The sequence below is a fragment of the Chironomus tepperi genome, unplaced genomic scaffold (assembly GCF_022539635.2).
Source record: "Chironomus tepperi strain 1889 unplaced genomic scaffold, CSIRO-AGI_Ctep_v1 contig_37, whole genome shotgun sequence".
NCBI lineage: Eukaryota > Metazoa > Arthropoda > Insecta > Diptera > Chironomidae > Chironomus > Chironomus tepperi.
This window is the reverse complement of record NW_027226159.1, coordinates 1586220-1609331: the sequence shown is the minus strand read 5'-3', so window position 1 is coordinate 1609331 and position 23112 is coordinate 1586220. Positions and strand designations below refer to the sequence as shown.

General features: G+C 32.9%; 4 protein-coding genes across 4 annotated transcripts; 2 read left to right on the top strand and 2 right to left on the bottom strand.

Annotated features, from left to right (window-relative positions):
- Window positions 1–817: 817 nt before the first annotated feature.
- LOC139098610 (zinc finger protein 277) lies at window positions 818–2295 on the bottom strand. Its single transcript, XM_070650850.1, has 2 exons — window positions 1990–2295; window positions 818–1931 (listed from the first exon to the last, which is right to left on the bottom strand). Exons 1-2 carry the CDS (start codon window positions 2234–2236, stop codon window positions 853–855), a joined length of 1326 nt encoding a protein of 441 aa, XP_070506951.1. The 5' UTR covers window positions 2237–2295; the 3' UTR covers window positions 818–852.
- A 435-nt stretch (window positions 2296–2730) lies between these two features.
- Window positions 2731–3632, top strand: LOC139098908 (transmembrane protein 223). Its single transcript, XM_070651290.1, has 3 exons — window positions 2731–3057; window positions 3112–3208; window positions 3266–3632. Exons 1-3 carry the CDS (start codon window positions 2803–2805, stop codon window positions 3556–3558), a joined length of 645 nt encoding a protein of 214 aa, XP_070507391.1. The 5' UTR covers window positions 2731–2802; the 3' UTR covers window positions 3559–3632.
- Window positions 3560–5159, bottom strand: Dredd (Caspase-8 Dredd). Its single transcript, XM_070651279.1, has one exon. It carries the CDS (start codon window positions 5091–5093, stop codon window positions 3672–3674), a length of 1422 nt encoding a protein of 473 aa, XP_070507380.1. The 5' UTR covers window positions 5094–5159; the 3' UTR covers window positions 3560–3671.
- Window positions 5160–17336: 12177 nt separating this feature from the next.
- On the top strand, window positions 17337–18212 carry LOC139098496 (uncharacterized). Its single transcript, XM_070650727.1, has one exon. It carries the CDS (start codon window positions 17337–17339, stop codon window positions 18210–18212), a length of 876 nt encoding a protein of 291 aa, XP_070506828.1.
- Window positions 18213–23112: the final 4900 nt, after the last annotated feature.

The window sequence follows — 23112 nt, the reverse complement described above, 5'->3', positions numbered from 1 at the left end:
ATACAAATGAAGTTTTCCCGGCCTTGCGCAATTGTTACATCTCGAGGATATTTTCCCGCTATCTAGCACGTGCATTGTTGTGACGTAAGAATTGTCATTCATGCAAAACTACAACAGATGTTGAATAGTTCTTTTGATATGCAAATTAATGCCTTTCTCTTTTCAATTATTTTTAAATTAAATTGGCTTAATGTTCCATTGATTTTCCTTTCTTGTTCATTTCATTTTGTTTGGAAAGTGATATTTGTATTATCATGGAAAATGAATATGAACGGCATTTCGTGTAGCATGCAACAAATTTTCAGATTTTGAAGTGAAACCTTGACGAACTTAATAAATTTTTGATTTGTCTTTCTGATAATTTGGATTTGACATGCGTGTGACATTAGAGCAACAACTATGTTACATAGAAGCAGCAATGATGTTACATAGATGCAACAGAAATGTTGCATAGATGCAACAGAAATGTTGCATAGATGCAACAGTAATGTGGCAAACAATAGAGCAATTCAGCTTTGAGATGACATGCAAGAAACATTGATTTTCATTCAATAAATTATTGTCATATGAATGTTGCACTGACGTGGTGTGACAAGAAAACAGCAACAATATGACATGAAACACATGAAACATCAGATTTTGTACCGGTTTTTAAAGGTTTCATTTAGAAATATTATGTCACACAACATGTTGTGCAACATGATTCACAGATTCTCCAGTCAAGTTCATTAATTTGATTAAAACAAACAAGCATAGTATTAAATACCCTGAAAATGAACACAACAAACACAAATCTAGATCAAACAACACTCAAAAATTATGTAAATAAACCAATTTGATATTTCACTTTATTTAAATATCAATAAATTTTTCACGAGATAACATCTCAGCATCTTCATTAATTGAGAGTAATCGATCTTCCGAAATGACAGCACCAAATGAATCATCCGACATATCATCATTCTCATCAAAATTATCTAAATGACACAAAAAGTTGTCGTCTTCAAATGTTGGAAAGAAGAATTCAGGCTTGTCAAATGACTTTACGTCGCATTGGTTATGATTTTCGTGACTTAAATGAGTTAATAAAATTTCTGCGTTCTCAAAACTCTCGTCGCATGATAAACATTGCTTTAAATGGACTTTTCGTCTAATATAGTTCACGAGCTTGACTTTTTTATAAAAATTTAAATTAATTGTAATTTCCTCAAAATTGAAATTATGAATTAATTTCATGTGACCTAGTAATTCGTTAAAATCTTTATCCTTATGTGTACAGAACAGGCATGTTGTAAGGATTTCCTTATCTTGTTCGTTCCATTCATTCCATTCTGAATCTTCATTCTCAAAAATCTCCTTATCGTCATCATCGAAATTATTTTCATGTAAATCACGTGGCGTGTATGATTTTTGAGGATTTTGTGACTTTATTGTCGGTTCCTTGATTTTATAATTTACCATAAAAAATCTATCATAAGCTTTATTTTCAGGATTAATCTTTTTATGACCTTTCTTTCGCATGTGTTCCTTTAATGTTGCACGATCCTTGAATATTTTCTCACAATAAATGCACACCAAGTTGCTTAATTTCTCTTCCAGAAAGTCAATAAGTTCGTCTATAAAGACAAGATTTTCTGGCTTTCCAAGATGTAAGAAATGCTTTGAATAGAGATGCTCAATATAGCTGTATCGTGTTGGATCGATTGCTGACCGGCAGTATAGACAGCCACGAATATAATTTCTGTCACTACGCTCAAATTGATGCCTGGCAAGTGCAACTTCAACTTTCTTCTTTTGTAAATTCATACGAAGCTCTTTGTCCTTGGGAACTATGTCGCTCAACAAGTAGTACTTCTCATCCTCTTCAGTTTTAGTTCCGTCAGGCTTCTGTTTCCATAGCATTGTCGTGCAATATTCTTCGATTTTTTGCCCTATTATGAAAAATAATTTTAATATTGAATTTTTACTTTTGTGAATCATTTTGCTTACCTTTATATTCTTTATTCCAAAACTTAAGATATTCCCTTAAATCAGCTATATCATTAGCATCAGATATGATTAAATGATGAGTAAAATAGAGGTGCTGCAGGATTTTTTTACTGTCTTTTTCGTTTTTCTCAATATGATCGCAAATTATACACAACCAGTCATCATCTTTATGTTGCTTTGAGCCTTCCGGTGATTGCCTATCGAGTGTCAGTGGTTGTAAAATTGTTTGATTAGCTATTTTATCCATTCTAACTAAATTTAAAAATTCACGAGAACAAAATCACAATGTTTTTAGCACGTTTTTATTAAAAATATTGAGTTTGGTCTTATTTGACTGTTTGTCACATTTGAGGGGTATTCAAGTATTTTTAGCAAATTTTTTGAACAAAATACAGTTTAATAATTCACTTTGTTCAACTGCTAAAAAAAGTAAAAATAAACATTGTAGAGAGCTCGGATTTATTTCACTAGCTTAGTTCTATCGAGTTTTTGGCTTCATATACATTTAAATGCCGCGAAACAGTGTCTTAGTATGATAATTAATGAATTTTTGGTATCGGTACAAAATGTAAACAACTTTTTGCCGGAAATTTTTCCAAAACCGATTAAAATTTTGAATTTAAGAAATCCGTTGAATTATAAAATTGAATTGGTTCATTTATTTGTATGCCAATTACTGATCGTTGCTACAAAAATGCGCAGAAGTCGTTCGATAATGTCGAGTACTTTCATAACTTTGTTGTTTACATCCAAAAAAATCCACGAACGGAAGGAAAAAAAATTAATTAATCAAAAAAATCAATCAAAACAGCAATGATTCGCTTCCTATTTGATAAAATCAGATTACCTAGTGTAATACCTACAATAAGTAGGCAATTTTCATCCACATCAAAGCAATTAGCAGTAGAATTACCAAAATCGGCAAAAAATGAATTTGTAAAGGATGTAATAGTATACAGCTATGAGAATCCAAGAAGATTCAAGTTAATTAACGTTTTTGCAATAAGTCAGATGATATTTTGGGGATATCTAGGAAATTGGGCTTATACAGAGATGAGAAACGTTAAAGTGAGTATTATTGGATGTTTACTTTATCTGGATCATGAGATATTTGTATTTTAGGTAAAAGAAGTGCATGAAGAGATGCCTTGGTACAGAAAAATCAATCTTGGAGAAGCTAGATACAAGAATACATTAGCTGCTGGATGTTTTCTGATAGGTGAATATCAATTAACTCATAGTGCAATCCTAATTTTATAGCTATCTTAATCTTTAGGCTACTTATCAATCCTATTAGGATGGACATTTACTCTACGATCTCTTAGATACTTAATCATGAGAAAGGATGGTAAAACAGTCTCATTAGTGTGCTATACACCGTTTGGAAAGAACAGAATCATGGATGTACCAATTAAGAATATCAGTGTATCTGAATCCAGAACATCCAGTCGAGCATATTTACCTATTAAAGTAAAGGACACAAGATTTTATTATCTCCTGGACATGAAAGGAGAATTCAAAAATACGCGACTATTTGATAACGTCATAGCACTCAATAGAAAGCTTTAAGTTCCTTTTGTGTATAATTTATTGTAAATTTTTAGGTAACAATAGAATTTTGTCTATAAAATTGCAAATATTAAGTTATTGGAAGTTTGTAAGGCACAAAAATTCGGAATGTTTTATGTCTGGAATCTGAAATTCTTTGTGAATGTACTTTCCAATTTGGGTAACATGCACTGATCTCTATATCCACGTTTCATGGATACTTCATTAATGACAGAAGTACAAATGTCCATTAAGTGCTGGTTCTTATGAAGCTCTTGAATCTTTTTCACCAACTCTTGAATAAACCAGCTTCCATTTTCAACATGTCTAACAGAAGCGAATCCTTCAATTGTCGACCAGAAGATCAAGAAGTCAGCTCGTGTTGATCCAGAAATTAAATTCGATTGATTCGGTCCATCAAGTTCAGTTTGAACAATCTTTTTGACGGTCGGCTGTAAGTTGTCACCCTGACAAGCTTGAATCAGCAGAATTTTCGGTTTATTAAGCAAAACTTTTGATGACATATTTGCCTTAATGTCCTTAACAAATACAGGAACTGAATCACTGCCATAAAATAAACCTTCATGTCCATGAGACAATACACAGACAATTAATCCATCATATTTTGAGCTCTGCTTGCTTGCTTTGTCCACTTCCTTGATTATTTCAACATGTGTCAAGTCATTCTTGACTACGACATGATACTTGAAGTCTTCAAAGAGTTTCTTAAGTGCTTCCATATCCTTTACAGTTCCATTTCTTTCTGTAAGAACTTCTTTTGGAAGTAAATTAATTAATTCAATATTTGTTGACTTCCTGAAATGTTGCTGATTGATGATCAAAGCAAACATCTTCTTTGTCCTGTAATTTTCAAGTGGATTCGCATTAGCTTGTACATCATTTTGTTCTAATCGTGGTGCTGAATTGCTTTGTTCTCGATTTATAGAATTAAAGTCACCATTTGCTGATGTGTCCAATGTATTAAGCTTTGTCGGGAACTTCTTTAAAAGTTCAATTACTGCAGGATCATCAATCGTGGTGCTGTTCTCGAACTTTTTGATCAGAGATAAATCACATCCAGCTGGAGTTACTTTGATCTTTTGTTCAATTATTGCTTGCAATAAGTGTAGTTCCAGTTGATCGTTTAATGTTAAAGTCGATGAATCACATTCGTCTTGTATAAATTTAATAAGTTGATCATTTAAAGCTTTTGGACATGCCTCACATAACTGATAAAGTAACTTAAGAACTGGATTTATTAAGGAACTTTTTCTTACAAATTCACGAGCCATTGAGAGGGGAATTCCCAAGTTTTGAATACATTCGAATGCTTTAATTGCTCCAAGTGCCTCAATTATTATCGATTTCCAGTTATCATGACAGTTTGCATATTCTTGCAGCAAGCTGTTTCCAATTTGTTTTTCTTTCAGCTGTTCCAGCACCCATTTCGGTCTTTCTGTACCGAATAATAGGAAGGCAATTGAAATCAACTCATCTGGCAAAAGATCTTCCTCTAAAAACACTAAATCTTCAATTGCGATGTCTTTTGATTCCATTGCAATCACATTTTATTACTTGAAAAAAATCACAAATTGCTGGGAATCACCTGTGGATTGCGTATTGAGAAACATAAGCAATAAAAAGAGTATTGAGTGGGGAGGAACTGAGAAAATTTTTGTCTGGCCGATGAGTTTTCGTGAGCATAATGAAGATGGCGCTAGCAGTAAGTATTGCATGGTAGTTGAGATTATGGAATATTTTGTAAATGAAAGATTAAATACTCAATGAATCTAGATATGATTCCTGTAAAATCACACGTTCCTGTTTTGATGAATTTGTAGCACTGTTTACTGAGAATTATTTATTGAAAAATTTTTATTTTGAGAATTTTGAATCCAAAAATGCATTGATTTGCTGAATGTTTAACGTTTTCTTAACAATAATATGAATTCTGCTTTTTAATTAATGCTGTACAGCACAAGAACAATGAAGTTGATTTTAACAAACAAACGAGTTTATTGTTTGAAGATTGAAAACACACTAATTTTTCTAATGAAAGGGATTTGCAACTATTTACGAAAGGGGAACATCAACTACATAATTTTAGTTACGAATTCAATTTAAATATTAAATGACTGTTAGGTTGTCCAAAGTTCGAAGTCGACTCAAATTTTGCATGGAATTAAGTCGACTTGAATCGATTTTTCATGCAAAATCTGAGTAGTGCTGCAACAGTCTAATGATGAAGTCAATAGTTATTTAATGTGGCTATAGAAAGATGTTTTAACTCTTATTTAATATAAATCTCTGATTACTTACTTTGCTGCCGTATCATGACGTCAACTGTGATCCATGACTTCCCATAGATATCACCTGAAGTCAGTTTGTTCCTGGTTTTCACTTACCAATTCAAAATGCCAAGATCAGCACTATTTTTATCAACAGTCTTCTTTCAAGAGTTCTTGGTTAAGAACAGACAAAGGCATGCTTTCATGGTACAGTAACACCACTACGGTACCTAAAAGAAGTCTCTTCGCCAGTTTGGGGAGGTCGCTTACGAACGCATTTTATGACCAATTATCTATCATAAATATAGTTTGGAACAACACTCTTTCCGGTCCATTACTGTATACTTATAAGTGTCCAGCCTGATAATCAGCGAAAATTCAATTACCCATTCAAAAATATCTCATTTAAATTACTTGAAAACTATCAACTGCGAACAGTATTATAATTTACATTTAATTTAGTGAAAGTATTTAATCAGCATGTCATCATCATGTATCTTTATCGTTTGTACAACATAAGAATGTAAGTAATTTAATGCCCTTTTCTCACTACATTTATTTCATGCTTTCCTTCTTGCCTTTCCTTCCAAGCAGCATAAAAAAAATTCCTCGTATTTTTAATTTCTTAATTAAATTTTCAAGAGGGTACCAAAAATGGTCAAAAGGTGTTGGAACTCGGAACATTCTTCTTGTTTTTAATTAAGCATCTTGTTATCAAAAAGAATTGCTATTAAATGTCCCTTAAATTTCTTGTGAATATTCAAATTATCTCAATGATGCGACTATAGTTGCCAGATTTAAGGAACAAAATGTGTAAGGGCAGCAATTGAGTCTCGTCAGGTTGCAATGATTCGACTTTGGGAATTAATTTAATTTTTATTTTGTATAAAAAAACTGTGAAAAATCTTTGAGCTGTTCAACCCCTCATTGCTGATTTCTTTTTTTCTTTGTTTTTCACGGAAGAACGAACAGCAACAGCATCGCTAGTGAGTAAAAAGGAGATGAATCTTCCGTTCTGAAATGATGTAATAAAATTCTCGGGTTCCTTTAATGTTGCCGATTTTTTCATGCCTTTTTGACTGCAAATCTTCTGATGCCTTTTTTCCTCTTTTGTTTGATGAGCATTTGTGACTTTTGAGCTCATTTTGGGAAGTTGTTGTTAGTGTTTTGAGGTTAGGTTTGAATTTTTGATGATAAATTTGAAATTAAAGCAATTGTTTAGATAATTTTTGAAAGGTATGATTGTTGCCACTTTTTTACATAGTTTAACCATATTACTGGATAAAGATAAGCTGTTATGGCTCTAAAAATCAAGAAAAACTTTTCGAAGTGGAGAAAAAAATTTCAAATTTAAAAAATTCGTTATTATTTAGATTTCAAAATACAAAATTCTCCAGTATTTGTGAATTTTAAGCAGCAAGCAATAATGTGCTGACTAAACTGAACCTAATCTTTTCCAGAATCACCCCAACATCCTCTAACTTACCGTTAATGAAGAAAAGAAGACAGCAACAGAGAGACGATTAAAAATTTTTGGTTTCCTCTGTTTTATTAGCTTTGTGATAAGCATCTCCATTACTTTCTCACTTCTACAGTCTCATAGTACGTTCATAAATTCCAACAAACTTGAAATTTTCACTAAAAAGAAGTGTGCGGGCGTTGATGAAGGGAGAGCAAAAAGTCCATTCGAGTAATTTAAACGCATTATCGCACATCAAATGGAAATTCTTCTTTTCATCATCGCCTTTTCCTTTCTGCTGCTTCTCGGACAATTTACAGAAGAATGAGCAGCAGCAGCAGCAACAAAAATTTACATTGAAATGCCAATAAATATTCAAAAACGTAAAGTTTTAGCACGTAATTCTTCAATGTGTCAAGATGTACAATTTAAATTTTTTTTATGCAGCACATCACAATAGGAAAATAAGCTTCAATATCTCTCGATTTATGTATATAACATACATTATTGCTTATATAGTAGCTATTTTTATTGTTCAGCCAACTAATTAGTAACATCATAAATATTGGAAATCGACATGCCGTTTTTTTTTTTTGTTGCCATTATTGCCACATTCAGTGTTTTCCCACATCAAAAGGTTGACTTTATAATTTATCAATCTCACTCACTCTATACTCTATTTTATATGTGATGCTTGATGCTGAAGTGTATGAACATTCACGAGGATTTTTATTTGCAATGTTTATAGAATCGAAATGTGTAGGAAAAAAGAGTGAAGAGTGAAAGTTAAGGTTAGAATTGGAGTTTTTTGTGATTGTTGCGCATTTTTGATTTTAAGTGAAGTTGAGCATGCAAGTCTAATAACATCAATTATTCGTTATTCCGACTCATATTGCCTATATCTTTGTCTTCTATTAATAAGCGCAGGAATTAGGGTTCCCGAAACCGAAACCAAGACTTCCCGATAAGTCTCGGTGTCGAGAATATGACGAGACAGAGTCTTCGGAAACCCTTCGCAGCAGTCGCTTAAGAAGCTGAAATATGTTTATATACTCCTGATAAATCACTAGACTGATTTAACGATGTGGAGCTTAGAGGAATTGATCAAACACATTTTGATAATTTAGATCACTATAAAACTTGGTACTTTCTTACTTACTCCTTTTAAGAGTGCTTTCAACTTGGCACTTGACTGATCAAATTCAATATTGAATTTCATGATCCATATTGCAGATACAGTAATCATGAGTTGGAGACAATGAAGGTAGTCTTGATGGTTTTCCATGATATCCATCAAAAATTGTTATCGAAGCTGTTTATTGAGGATGATAGAAGGAAATTTTGGCAAAAAAGGAGTTATAACAGTGATAGACAATCTGCGTGCCGTCAAATTTTTTGGGAATGCCTTGAACCTTATGCCATGTAATTGATCATTAGTTCTAACATATATCAACTTGAAAAAAAAAAAAAATAAACATTAGCTTTGCAGACCTTAAGATCCATAGCTGCGCGTTTATATGCGTTTCATGGCTATCGGGAGTTTAACGAGGGAGGATTCGCCAGATCTCTCGCTCAAACCTAGACCTACAGTTTATAGTGGAATCCGAACCACTTCTTTGATGACATTACTGCCTGTAGCCTTCAAAGGGAGGCTGTGAGCCGCGTTTCCACTACATATGATTCGAAAAAGGACATTTGAAAAATTTCCCATGCCGAGTCTCGAACCCATGATCGCTAGATTGGTGTTGCAATAATTATGTACCGAAGTACTAAACCATTCCGCCACCGAGCCACCTCGACTCACCTTGAAAAACATATATTCAAAAGGACATAGGTTTGAATCCCATTCGGGCGAAGGTTTTGAGCAAGTAAAGTTCTACATTCTAATACTTCAATCTTGGCATTAAGAAGTAAAGTCCAAAATATTTAGATATTTAGATACTCTTTATATGTAGTTTGGTTTCGAAAAATTGTCGAGAATTTGTCGAAACTGTGACTTCGGAAACATTAATCGTGACTTCGGTTTAATGGAAAACCCCAAACTGACAACCATACATTAGACTAATATCCCAGAAAATTCAGCTAAGAATTGCAAGCATCATGCGACATAACAAGAGTTAAGAAGAATTTCATTTCAGTGCATTTTAATAAAACACTAATTTGACAAATTACAAGAGGGTTGTGTGCTCATTTACAGTTACACATCCTATGTGAAAAACATAAAAACTGGATCACCACAGAAAAAAAAAAAAAAATTAAAAATACACAGCCAATTGTAAAATAAAATACACAACTGACTTTTATACTGAAGATTGATACTTGACGGCAGCCACTTAAAAGAGAACATACATATTGTCGAGAGGGTAGAAGTCATTGTAGGGGAATGAAATCTGTTATTGTTATAATTGCCAATATCATTAATTTATCGCTTCCATGCCGAAGATCATAAAAAGCCTCATCACGTTCGTTATATTATAGAAAAAAATATGATTAATCGAGTGCTTTATTAAATTTTTTTTTATATATATTTTGCTATTTTTTTGTTGAATTATGCTTATGAATATTAAATTTAATGTCCGAAAATTAATATGATGTGAATAATAAAAATAATTCTTATTGTATTTATGTGGTTTGATGATTCGAAAATTAAATGGTGCAGAAAATTTTCGGGTTTTTTTTTTTTATTATGCTTTAAAAGTTAACAATATATTTTAAAATGCTGCATTTATTGGCTCGTAACTGAAGATTTAGATTGGCAATCAAAAGAGTTGAATTGACTTTTATCCAATTTTGTATACATTTTATAAAAAAAAGTGAGGTTATTTTGCTTCAAATGAAGAATTTTCATTGGATTTTCACTTAAAATAAAGAATTAAAGTAAAAACGTGCTTGCTCCATCCTAAATCACATGAATATATTGAAATTATCATTCTAAAATCCTAACTAGCTTAGAAATCGATCTTTAAAAACTCGATGTGGAAAATCCATGAAAAAACCAAAATTTTAATTTATGATCAATAATGAACTTTTTAAAATAACGCAAAGTCCGTTAAAATCATTGTCATTTCATGATTATTAGATAAACTAGAGAATTTATGCTAGAAACCTGCTTGCTCCTCTCCAAAATACACAAATATACCAAAATAATCATTTTAAAACCTAAACTAACTTAGAAATCGGCCTTCAAAAACCTGATATGAAAGATCCGTAAAAAAACAACAATTTTAATCCATGATCAATAATGAATCTTCAAAAATCACACAGAGATTGTTAAAATCATTGTCATTTCGTGATTATCACTTAAAATATAGAATTGTTTCCAGAAATGTGCTTGCTCCGGACCAAAATACACAAATATATTAAAATAATTATTATTAAACCTAAGTTGACTTAAAAATCGATCCTCAAAAATCTGATATGGAAGATCCATGAGAAAACAACCATTTTTAATCCATGATCATTAATGAATCTTCAAAAAAATCACACAAAGTCCGTTAAAATCACCCCTCAAACAAATTACTACAGTAAATAACAATCAATGGCTCTCAAAAACATCAAAATGACAACTTTCCCAAAAATTAATTGAATCAATTTGATTTCCATGATAAATTTAAATGTTTGTAAATATAAATTTCACGGTACTAAAAGTGATGTATGCGTCCTCATCCATACCCATTATGGATAACAACCGATGAGAGTTATAATAAGCTTATAATAAAACACACAACAACAAGACATTGATACAGAAGACCAAATCAAATTTCATTATCCATTGCCATGTTATATCCCTCAAGAGACAAGATATTCAAACATTTTATGATCTTTTTGCGGCAAATCACAATTTGACAATTAAAATGCAGTGCCATTCGCTTCTCAATAATACAACAATTGCAAGCATAAAACCCCAGGTGCTGTCTCACTCTCATTCACATCATTGTCATCATTATTGTTGACTTTTTGTTGTTTACATTTCGAGTGTGAAATGAATTTATGTTTATTGCACAAAAAACTGGATGTTTTACTTTGAGGATATGCATCATCTAAATTTCATGGTTATTAAATTTGTTGATGCCTCTTATAAAATTTTTAGCAAATGCTTTTGTGTCATTCTTCATTCTGGAGAGGATTCTAAGCGGTTTTCGGGTGTGGATTGTGTTTTAGAATTGACTTTTAGAAGCATTAGTTAGGACTAGACATCGGTTATGTGTATTTGGGTTTGTAGTTTATGCTCTTGCCATCTTTTTGTATGATATTTAAGATATAGATTGTTAGATTTATGAGATTTAAGCATTTTAAAGTAGAAAATACTTTTTGAGGTGGAAGCATGCTTCCATTTTGAAATTTGAATTTTAAACGACCGTTAATAGAGAATTCAGCAAATTTTCTTCTATTTCACATTGCAAACAAGCACAAAATCCCATTTATGACGATTTTAAAATCCCCAACACAATATCATATCCATCAAACATTTTCACATCTCGTCATTCTATTAAAACGAGGCAATTTTCTAATAATAATTCAATGTCTTTTCCAACTCACAAACATATTTACAGCCACAACAGAATTTAACGACCAATTCGACTGTCAATTTTCAGCCGCTTTTCATGATGATATGACTTATAGAATTTGTGGTTTTTCATATATATGCTTGAAATGGGGATTTTTTGGTTTGAAGAATTTCCCATCAAAATTCTCATTTTTTTATGTCGCTTTATATTGTTGTTGTATCTTTCACCCATAAATTAGGATACATGGCAATAAATTTAAATTTAGCTGTGAAATGGTCAGCATTTTTGTATTGTGATGGTTAAGCGTCCAATCAAGTAAAGATTAAGGTTTTCATGTTTTCACGTTAAACGGTCGCCACTTTACATTAATATGATTTATGTTCATTTAACAGTGAAGTTTGTGGCCATTATTTTTGCTACATTTTAAGAGAATTATTAACTTTATAATAATAATAATAATAATAATAATTAAGGTTGTGTGGACTTAACACATGTGGCTTGAAAAGTGAGGTTTTCCTTTACAGTCTGACACAATTTATTGCACCTAATATTGCCATTTAATAAAAACGTCCTACTGCTTACTTACAAGACTCTCAGTCCATATAAATTTGATACCATTGTCGTCACATGACGATAAAGAATTGCTTCACATTAGATTTCTTTTATTTCCAGCAAAAAATACTCACATAACAAACACATAAAATATCATAAATTCATAAATATTGTTGGATATCCAGTATGTAGGGGAATAGAAAATTTGTGTTGGAGGTCGACTAGTTGAAAATTGTAAATTACTGCTTTGGGTGGAATATTTCATTGAATATTAAAAATATGTTGCATTGATTAATTGAATTAAGGTATTTATGATAGTTAGGTGTGTAAATTTTTGTATTTAATGAGAGAATTTAAGGTATTACGAGTTAAATTGTGACCATAAATTGAATTTTATTGAGTAAGTTGGCATGCAAGTTTGTTGCAGGAGTAGTGCTTAATGAGAAACAGAAGCAGTTTGATTTTTAATTGACTTGAGTTTTGATTTTTAATTGAAAATTTATGTAACTGCCATTTTACAGCCTAAAACTGTTCAAATGCTATCATTCATTAAGCATTTGTATGGTTTTTCATTCGAAGTGCATTTGTACAGTTCAATCTATACAACTGTCATTTTAAATTCAAAACTGTCACTTTGAAGAGTTAAACTATACAAATGTAATCATTCAAAAAACTGTTGTATGGTTCATTCTGTGTTATTTTTTACTCTTGATTCCAAATTGTGTTATATATTATTTTTATTAATTATTTCATTAAGATTCTTCAGATGACAAATTCTGATGACATTTATAAGTGTAGTGGTAATGATTAAGCATGCCAAGCATGAAAAGTTATTGTCATTTTTAATCCAAAACTGTACAAATGTTATCATTTAATAAACATTTGTATGGTTTAATATAAGCAAATGCCATTTCTATATTCAAAACTGTTCAAATGTTATCATTCAATAAGCATTTGTAAGGTATAAAAAAAATATTCAGAAACCACACATCAAACTACAAAACCAATCCATTGAACATGTCGACAATTACAAATTCCTTGGAGTAATATTTAACAACAGACTGAAATGGACGGAACAAATAAACCTATTACACAGCAAAACAACAAAAAACATAAATCTGATAAAAATGCTTGCACATACCAAATACGGTGGAGAAAGACAAACCTTGCTACGCGTACACGAATCAGTCACAACATCAATCCACAATTATTCAGCACTGATATTTACAAATCTCACAAAAAAAGACGAACGAAAATTAAATACTATCCATACAAGAAGCACCAAGTATGCAATTGGAGCATTTGTGACCTCACCAAACTCAAGCATCCACGTAGAGTCTGGAATCATGCCTCTAAAACATCAACGGAAAATCCATCTCATTAAACACGCTTGTAAAGTCAAACAAAACACCAAAAATATTCTCCATAATGACCTACATGACGACACAAAAGACATCAAATACAAACACCTCAAAAACCCACCAATAACGTTTACTATGAGACAAGAATTGCAAAAACTAAAGATTGACAAAGACACAAAATTCCAAAAACCTCAAACATCCATTCATCCTTTCTGGAGAAAATCGAACTTCAAAATTAATCTAAAAAATTTATATAAAAAAAAAACTTTTTTTAAAAAGTACACGCTTTTATTCAAGAGTGAACTAAAAAGAAGAAAATAATTTTTTTCCGGACACACAAATATAAAACAAAATTTTTAACTAAAAATAAAAGCGTGGGGCGCTCATAATAGACATAATGTTATACATTCTTAGTTACTTGGATATAGTTTTGAAATTGTATATATTTCAGTGTTTACCATATAAAGTTAACGCATTCCCTAGCAGACAATGAACATTCTCATTTTAATGAGCGTGCTTATATGTATACTGAATTAATATAATTGAACATGCTCAATTATATGAGCATACTCATGAGCATGCTCCTTGTCTCTTCGGAATACTTGCTTACAATTTCCTAATTCTTTTTATGCACTAACATAACTTTTCTTGTTAATGCTAAAATATTCTAAAGTAGGTTATACTCATTTGAAATGAAGTACATTTAGAATCTTATCAGTTAACATATTAATACCTATTGGAGTAAATCTGCTTGTTATAGCTTGTTGATCAGGGGCTTGAATATACAAGTAACTAAGAATGTATAACATTATGTCTATTATGAGCGCCCCACGCTTTTATTTTTAGTTAAAAATTTTGTTTTATATTTGTGTGTCCGGAAAAAAATTATTTTCTTCTTTTTAGTTCACTCTTGAATAAAAGCGTGTACTTTTTAAAAAAAGTTTTTTTTTTATATAAATTTATTTTATTCTTTTTAGTCATATGAAGTAATAGATTTTTCGACCCATGTGTATTCAATTCGTTTACGTAAATTGTCCGACTATGCATAGATCACAGTAGAGTCGGACTCCACTTCGCTTCGCTTCGTACGTCCGACTGTGTATAGATCACAGTAGTGTCGGACTCCACTTCGCTTCGCTTCGTACGTCCGACTGTGTATAGATCACAGTAGTGTCGGACTCCACTTCGCTCCGCTTCGTTCGTCCGACTGTGTATAGATCACAGTAGTGTCGGACTCCACTTCGCTCCGCTTCGTTCGTCCGACTGTGTATAGATCACAGTAGTGTCGGACTCCACTTCGCTCCGCTTCGTTCGTCCGACTGTGTATAGATCACAGTAGTGTCGGACTCCACTTCGCTTCGCTTCGTTCGTCCGACTGTGTATAGATCACAGTAGTGTCGGACTCCACTTCGCTCCGCTTCGTTCGTCCGACTGTGTATAGATCACAGTAGTGTCGGACTCCACTTCGCTCCGCTTCGTTCGTCCGACTGTGTATAGATCACAGTAGTGTCGGACTCCACTTCGCTTCGCTTCGTTCGTCCGACTGTGTATAGATCACAGTAGTGTCGGACTCCACTGCGCTTCGCTTCGTACGTCCGACTGTGTATAGATCACAGTAGTGTCGGACTCCACTTCGCTCCGCTTCGTTCGTCCGACTGTGTATAGATCACAGTAGTGTCGGACTCCACTTCGCTCCGCTTCGTTCGTCCGACTGTGTATAGATCACAGTAGTGTCGGACTCCACTTCGCTTCGCTTCGTTCGTCCGACTGTGCATAGATCACAGTAGTGTCGGACTCCACTGCGCTTCGCTTCGTTCGTCCGACTGTGTATAGATCACAGTAGTGTCGGACTCCACTTCGCTTCGCTTCGTTCGTCCGACTATGCATAGATCACAGTAGTGTCGGACTCCACTTCACTCCGCTTCGTTCGTCCGACTATGCATTGATCACAGTAGTGTCGGACTCCACTGCGCTTCGCTTCGTACGTCTGACTGTGTATAGATCACAGTAGTGTCGGACTCCACTTCGCTCCGCTTCGTTCGTCCGACTGTGTATAGACCACAGTAGTGTCGGACTCCACTTCGCTCCGCTTCGTTCGTCCGACTGTGTATAGATCACAGTAGAGTCGGACTCCACTTCGCTTCGCTTCGTTCGTCCGACTATGCATAGATCACAGTAGAGTCGGACTCCACTGCGCTTCGCTTCGTTCGTCCGACTATGCATAGATCACAGTGGTGCCGGACTCCACTTCGCTCCGCTTCGTTCGTCCGACTGTGTATAGGTCACAGTAAAGTCGGACTCCACTTCACTCCAAGATCCAGTAACATCTAGAACCGTATTTATACAGTTTAGGAAGATCCAGTAATATCCAGGACCATATTTATAAAATGTAGCAAGATCCAGTAACATCCAGAATCATATTTATACAGTTTAGGAAGATCCAGTAACATCCAGAACCGTATTTATACAGTTTAGGAAGATCCAGTAATATCCAGGACCATATTTATAAAATGTAGCAAGATCCAGTAACATCCAGGACCATATTTATACAATGTAGCAAGATCCAGTAACATCCAGAATCATATTTATACAGTTTAGGAAGATCCAGTAACATCCAGAACCGTATTTATACAGTTTAGGAAGATCCAGTAATATCCAGGACCATATTTATAAAATGTAGCAAGATCCAGTAACATCCAGAACCATATTTATACAATTTTGGAAGATCCAGTAACATCCAGAATCATATTTATACAGTTTTGGAAGATCCAGTAACATCCAGGATCATTTTTATACAGTTTAGAAAGATCCAGTAACATCCAGGACCGTATTTATGTAGTTTAAGAAGATCCAGTAACATCCAGAACAATATTTATACATTTTTGGAAGATCCAGTAACATCCAGAATCATATTTATACAGTTTAGGAAGATCCAGTAACATCCAGAACCGTATTTATACAGTTTAGGAAGATCCAGTAATATCCAAGACCATATTTATACAATGTAGCAAGATCCAGTAACATCTAGAACCATATTTATACAGTTTAGAAAGATCCAGTAACATCCTGGCACATTATGTTAAGATTCAGTTAACATCCAGACACACTATTTCCATAATATCAAGATCCAGGCGCATTATGTCCCGATTCAATGTTACTGAATAAATTTTGATGGAAATTTCATTTTAATTTAACGGTTTTTTAAGATTCAAACGATAACGGTTTTTTGAATTTTAAATATTCCATGAGAAAAATACTTAGCTTTGTTTTTTCTCTTCCAAAAATACTTTGAATGAATACTATATTTAACATAATTAATAGTTGGTATTATTAATCAATTCACAATAAATCATAGAAACTGGTTTTCAACTTTATATTTGGTCTAATTCATGTACATTGGAAATATACTTAATTGACTTCGGATTTTTTTCCCATCTCAAATGTTATTTAATTAATTATAGCATAATTAAGAATTTTTGAGATTTCAAATTGCTTAAATATTGTATTGTCATCGAGAATACACCTGTAGAAAAATTTTGAGCTCAATAGGAGCAACAGAAGTGGTCGAAAAATCGATTCCAAGATTTGACGCAGACATACAAACAGAGTGACTTAAATAAAAGCGTGTAAAATGACACAATTCAACAAAAACAGCACATCACATGAAGAAATCAAAAGATCTTTCAACGAATCATTGCACAAATACACAAGAAACGGTTACGAAATAATCTACACAGATGGATCTAAAACAGAACAAGGATACGGAGCAGCAGTAGTAACGAAAGACAAAACATACAAATATAAGTGTCACGAATACTCAACAGTTTACACTACAGAACTTTTCGCGTTATTAAAAGCACTCAAACATAGAACAACCAACAAAACACTAATTTGCACAGACTCCTTAAGTGCTATACAGGCTCTAAGAAATACACATACAAAAAATGTAATGGCACAACAGATACAAGACAAGTTACGTGACATCAACACAGAAACAACAATAATGTGGATACCAAGTCACACTGGTATTAAAGGAAATGAGGAAGCAGACATTAACGCCAAAGAAGCTACAAAACAACGACCGTACACAAAATACAAAATTTTACTTGAAGACGTAATAAAGCATATTAAGGAACATGTAACAAAAGAATGGCAAGATGAGTGGGACCAGGAAATCAGAAACGGAAATAAACTGGGTAACATTAAAAAAACTACTAACAAATGGACAGAAATTAACACATATAACAGAAAAGACCAAACAGTACTAACAAGACTTAGAATCGGACACACAAACCTAACACATATTCATCTTATTGAAAAAACTTCACCCCCAATATGCTCATGCAATGAACCTCTTACAGTCAAACACATCTTTGAATGCAGTAATAATCAAGCATCTTTAAACAAACACAATCTAAGTTATCACTCACTCGAAGCTGACGACAAAAAAGTTACCGACAAAATTTTAAGTTTCTTAAATGAAATTAATTTATATGATAAAATATAACATAAAATTCTCAACCCTGTAATTCGTATTTAAAAGTTGAAAAAAAAACAAAAAATGTAAACCCAAAAACAGAATTGTAAACGGTCTTAAAATTTATTAAAAAGAGGACCTTAATAAAGATAATTAAGAAGAAGCATTTGTAAGCCAAAAAAAGTTGCTTGCCCCTTAGATTGAGCACAACCAATTTTGCTAAATACCTAAATTTAGACGATTTAAACAAGTAAATAACTACGTAAACAGACGTAAAATATATATAAACAACTGATAAACACAAAAACAGTTAAAATAAGATAAATAACAACAAATAAGAAACAAAAAAACTAAAAATAAATTTCAGTGAAGGAAAAGTGTCAAGTCCCGGCACAGCCGGAACTGCCAAAATGGCCCTGACTAAGAACAACAAATCAACGATAAAGATCACTCCAGCTCAATTGCAAAGTATACAGAAAGGCATAATAGACAAGGTAAAACAAAGTCAAACTTCAACACAAATCATAAGGAAAAACAATGAGAACTTGCGATACGATTCGACAAAAAAATTAAGTAACGAAACAGAAGGCGAAAAGTATTTAATTATACATAGAGTAGACGAAAACAAGACGATGAGAGATTTTTCACCTATTCTACTAGAAACAGTAATAAAAAATGCAACACAAAACGGCACAACAGAATGTAAATTCTTAAAAAGTGGAGACCTCCTCATCAAAACTGAAAACGTAAAACAGGCAAAAAACTTAATAAAATTAACAGGAATTTTTGATGCATCTATCGAAGTTACAGAACACAAAACAAAAAACAGCAGCAAAGGAGTCATTCGAGCATATGAACTACAACATGAAGACAAAGATTCACTGCTTGAATACCTAAAATCACAAAACGTAATAGACATAAGAATGCATCAAAAAACAATTAACGGCAATGCAATCAACACAGGAGTAGTGTTTGTCACTTTCGGTGTCAACATACTCCCCGAGTATCTTACGGTTGGACTTCTTCGTGTTCGAGTCAGACCATACATCCCAACACCAATGCGTTGCTACGCATGCCACAATTTTGGACACCTTTCAAAGCATTGCAGTATAAGAGATACACCAGTCTGCTATAACTGCAACGAATCAAAACATATTCACAACAAGGAAGAAAAATGTACAAAGATGGCGTTTTGTGTTAATTGTAAAGAAAATGGACATAACAGTTACAACAGAAACTGCACGGAATACAAAAGACAAGTAGAAATACTAACAATTAAAACCACACAAAATGTATCAATGGCTGAAGCAGTCAAAAGATCAAACCTTAACAAAAACACATACGCACAAATGATTACAACCCAAAAAGAAAACGAATGCAAGTGCCAGCACTGCAACTATCACAACAAAAATGCCAATGAGGAACAAGAAGCACCAATAAACAGCAAAAACAAAAGAGTACGACCACTAAGAACAAATATTCAAGAACTGACGACTGATGAAGAGGTATCTAAGAAGATACGAATTAACACAACAGATATTGATCACAATGAGAGGGACGATGATGACATGATAACATAATGAATACTTCAATCTCACTAATCAACTGGAATATTCGTGGGTACTTTACAAACAAGTACGAACTGCAGGTATTAATTAATGAATTTCAACCATCCTTTATAACATTACAAGAAACAAAATTAAACGTAGACACAAATTTAAATAATTATACTACATATATTAAAAATAAGACATGTCTCCAGGACAGTATGGCTTGTGGAGGTGTTATGACATTGATTAATAAAAATATTTACTCTTTCCCTTTTCAAATAAACACTAATTTACAGGCTATAGCAGTACACATAACTTATCCATTTGATTTTATTTTATGCAACATTTATTTAGACCACGGCATACCTATTCAGACATTAAAAGACGAACTAGAAAACATAATTAAACAATTGGGTCATTCATTTATCCTTACAGGAGACTTTAATTCACACAATATTGTATGGGGTTCTCACAAGACAGATAGACGGGGCACAATAATAACAGAACTAACAAACCAATTCTCACTAACTATAATAAATGAAAAATTACCAACACATATAGCAACTAATGGTAGACTAACGTCCATTGATTTAACAATATGCACACAAAATTTAGTATCTTTTTTAGATTGGACTGTCCTTGATGACTTACACGGTAGCGATCATTTCCCGATTCTGATTTCCTTCCCATTCACACAATATGAAAAAACACAAAGACAGATATACAACATCAAAAAAGCCAATTGGAAGATATACAAACAAAATCTGAACTTTGAAAACATAGACACAACTAGCGTGAATAACATGGAACGAGACATAACTCAAAGAATTCTTCATGCAGCTAACAAATCAATTCCATTGACGAATCCATTTAAAGGCAAAAGAAAATTGCCATACTGGAATGACGACATCAAACAAAAAGTAATCGAACGAAAAAGAAACATCAGACTATACAAAAATACACTCAATGCAGATATACGAGTTAAAATAACAGAACTTACAAAAGATATACGAGAAAAGCTAATAAAAGCAAAAACAGAAAGTTGGAGACAATATACAACATCGATTAATCACACATCCAACACAAAAGAAGTTTACGACAAAATTCGAACACTAAACGGAAAAAACAAAAATACTGAAATAAGAAAAATCTACAAAGAGAACGGCACATTCACCACAGACCAGACAGAAATAGCAAATACAATTAAAAACACATTTGAGTTTATCTACAGCGACAACAACTTGAATTCAAATCTTAAGAACCTAAAACAACAGTCAAATATACAACAACCAATCCCAGAAGACACAAACAACGAAGCATATAACGACAATATTACAATGAAAGAATTTGAGGAAGCAATTTCACAAACAAAAGGGACAGCACCAGGACCTGACAAAATTCACTATGACATGATCAAAAACTTAACACAAAACGGAAAACAAGCATTGCTAAAACTATACAATAAAGTCTTAGACGAAGGACTGCCAACACAATGGAAACACTCTTTAATAATACCAATAAAAAAACCCGGAAAAGATCCCCGACAACCAACAAGCTACAGACCGATAGCATTAACAAGCTGTTCATGCAAACTTATGGAAAAAATAATTAATCAGCGCATACAATGGACAATTGAAAGCAAAAAACTGCTAAACAGATATCAATCGGGATTCACAAAAGGAAAAGGTACAATAGACAATATTACATACTTTGTTGACAATATACAAAGAGCATTTGCAGCACAGGAACAAACAACAGCCATTTTTATAGATTTAAAAAATGCTTACGATAGAATCTGGACTCACAAAGTTACAGAAAATATGAAGAGACTCGGATTCAAAGGACGATTACTCACATACATTCACAATTTCTTACAGAATAGAACATTCAACATTCAATTAGGAGACATAAAATCAGAAACTGGACTTATGGAAAATGGAATCCCCCAGGGTTCTGTGCTATCGTGTTCACTATTTAATATAGTGTTCGACGATGTACTGAATCACATAGAGGCACCAACAAAATATTGCGCTTATGCTGATGATTTAGTCCTCTTCCATAACGGAAAAGACACGAAATCAACAGAATCAAGCTTACAAGAAACAATTAAAAAGACCAGCGAACAAATGAACAAAAACGGACTTGAAATATCTATAGACAAAACCAAAATTATTCACTTTACAAACCAACAAAAAAAGAACATCCAAATACCTGTACTAAAACTCAACGATGTAGTTTTAGAACAAGTGAAAAACTACAAATTTCTGGGAGTCATATTTAATAACAAACTCAAGTGGACAGAACAAATTAATCAGTTAGTCAACAAAACAACGAAAAACATAAATCTAATTAAGATGCTCTCACACACAAGATATGGAGCAGAAAGACAGACATTAATAAAAATTCACGAAGCAGTTACAACATCTATACATAATTATTCTGGCCTAATCTTCACGAAATTAACAAAAAAGGACGAACAGAAATTAAACTCAGTACAAACAAAAAGCATTAAATACGCAATAGGAGCATTTATTACGTCACCTAATACAAGTGTCCATGCAGAATCAGGAGTAATGCCACTTAAGCACCAACGGAAAATACAATTAATAAAGTATGCATGTAAAATTAAAAGTAACAGCAATAATATTTTATATTCTAGCCTAAATGATGATACAAAAGACAACAAATACTGTAAACTAACAAATCCACCAATCACATTTACTATGAGACGAGAGCTACAACATATTAACATTGATAAACACACAAAGTTCAATAATCAACAACAAAGTACACATCCAACATGGAGAAAGTCAAAATTCAAAACGAATCTGAAAATGACACAATATGACAAGAACAACACATCACATGAAGTCATGCGACAAACATTTAATGAGACACTAGCAAAATATATCAGAAAAGGATATGAAATAATATACACAGATGGATCTAAAACAGAACATGGTTTTGGAGCATCAGTTATAACAAGAGACAAAACATACAAATACAAATGCAACGACTACTGTACAGTATACACAACAGAATTATTTGCGATCCTTAAAGCTCTAAAGCACAGACAAACAGACAAAACATTAATATGCACTGACTCTTTAAGTGCCGTCCAAGCATTAAAAAACTCAAGATCCAGTAACACACTGATTCAGCAACTGCAAGACAAACTTAGAGACATCAATTACATCACAACAATAATGTGGATACCAAGCCACATAGGAATCATAGGAAACGAAGAAGCTGACACAAATGCAAAAGAAGCAACTAAACAAAGACCATACACAAAATACAAAATATTATCTGATGATGTAACAAAACATATTAAAGTTCATATCAAAAATAAATGGCAAGAAGAATGGGAAATGGAAATC

Excerpts from the sequence above, each read along its gene's own strand:
- LOC139098496 (XM_070650727.1), top strand. The coding sequence starts at position 17,337 with ATGACACAATTCAACAAAAACAGCACATCACATGAAGAAATCAAAAGA.
- LOC139098908 (XM_070651290.1), top strand. The coding sequence starts at position 2,803 with ATGATTCGCTTCCTATTTGATAAAATCAGATTACCTAGTGTAATACCT. Across the intron at positions 3,058-3,111 it reads CAGAGATGAGAAACGTTAAA|GTAAAAGAAGTGCATGAAGA; the intron begins GTGAGTATTATT and ends TTTGTATTTTAG. Across the intron at positions 3,209-3,265 it reads TGCTGGATGTTTTCTGATAG|GCTACTTATCAATCCTATTA; the intron begins GTGAATATCAAT and ends CTTAATCTTTAG.
- Dredd (XM_070651279.1), bottom strand. The coding sequence starts at position 5,093 with ATGGAATCAAAAGACATCGCAATTGAAGATTTAGTGTTTTTAGAGGAA.
- LOC139098610 (XM_070650850.1), bottom strand. The coding sequence starts at position 2,236 with ATGGATAAAATAGCTAATCAAACAATTTTACAACCACTGACACTCGAT. Across the intron at positions 1,932-1,989 it reads TTGGAATAAAGAATATAAAG|GGCAAAAAATCGAAGAATAT; the intron begins GTAAGCAAAATG and ends TTTTCATAATAG.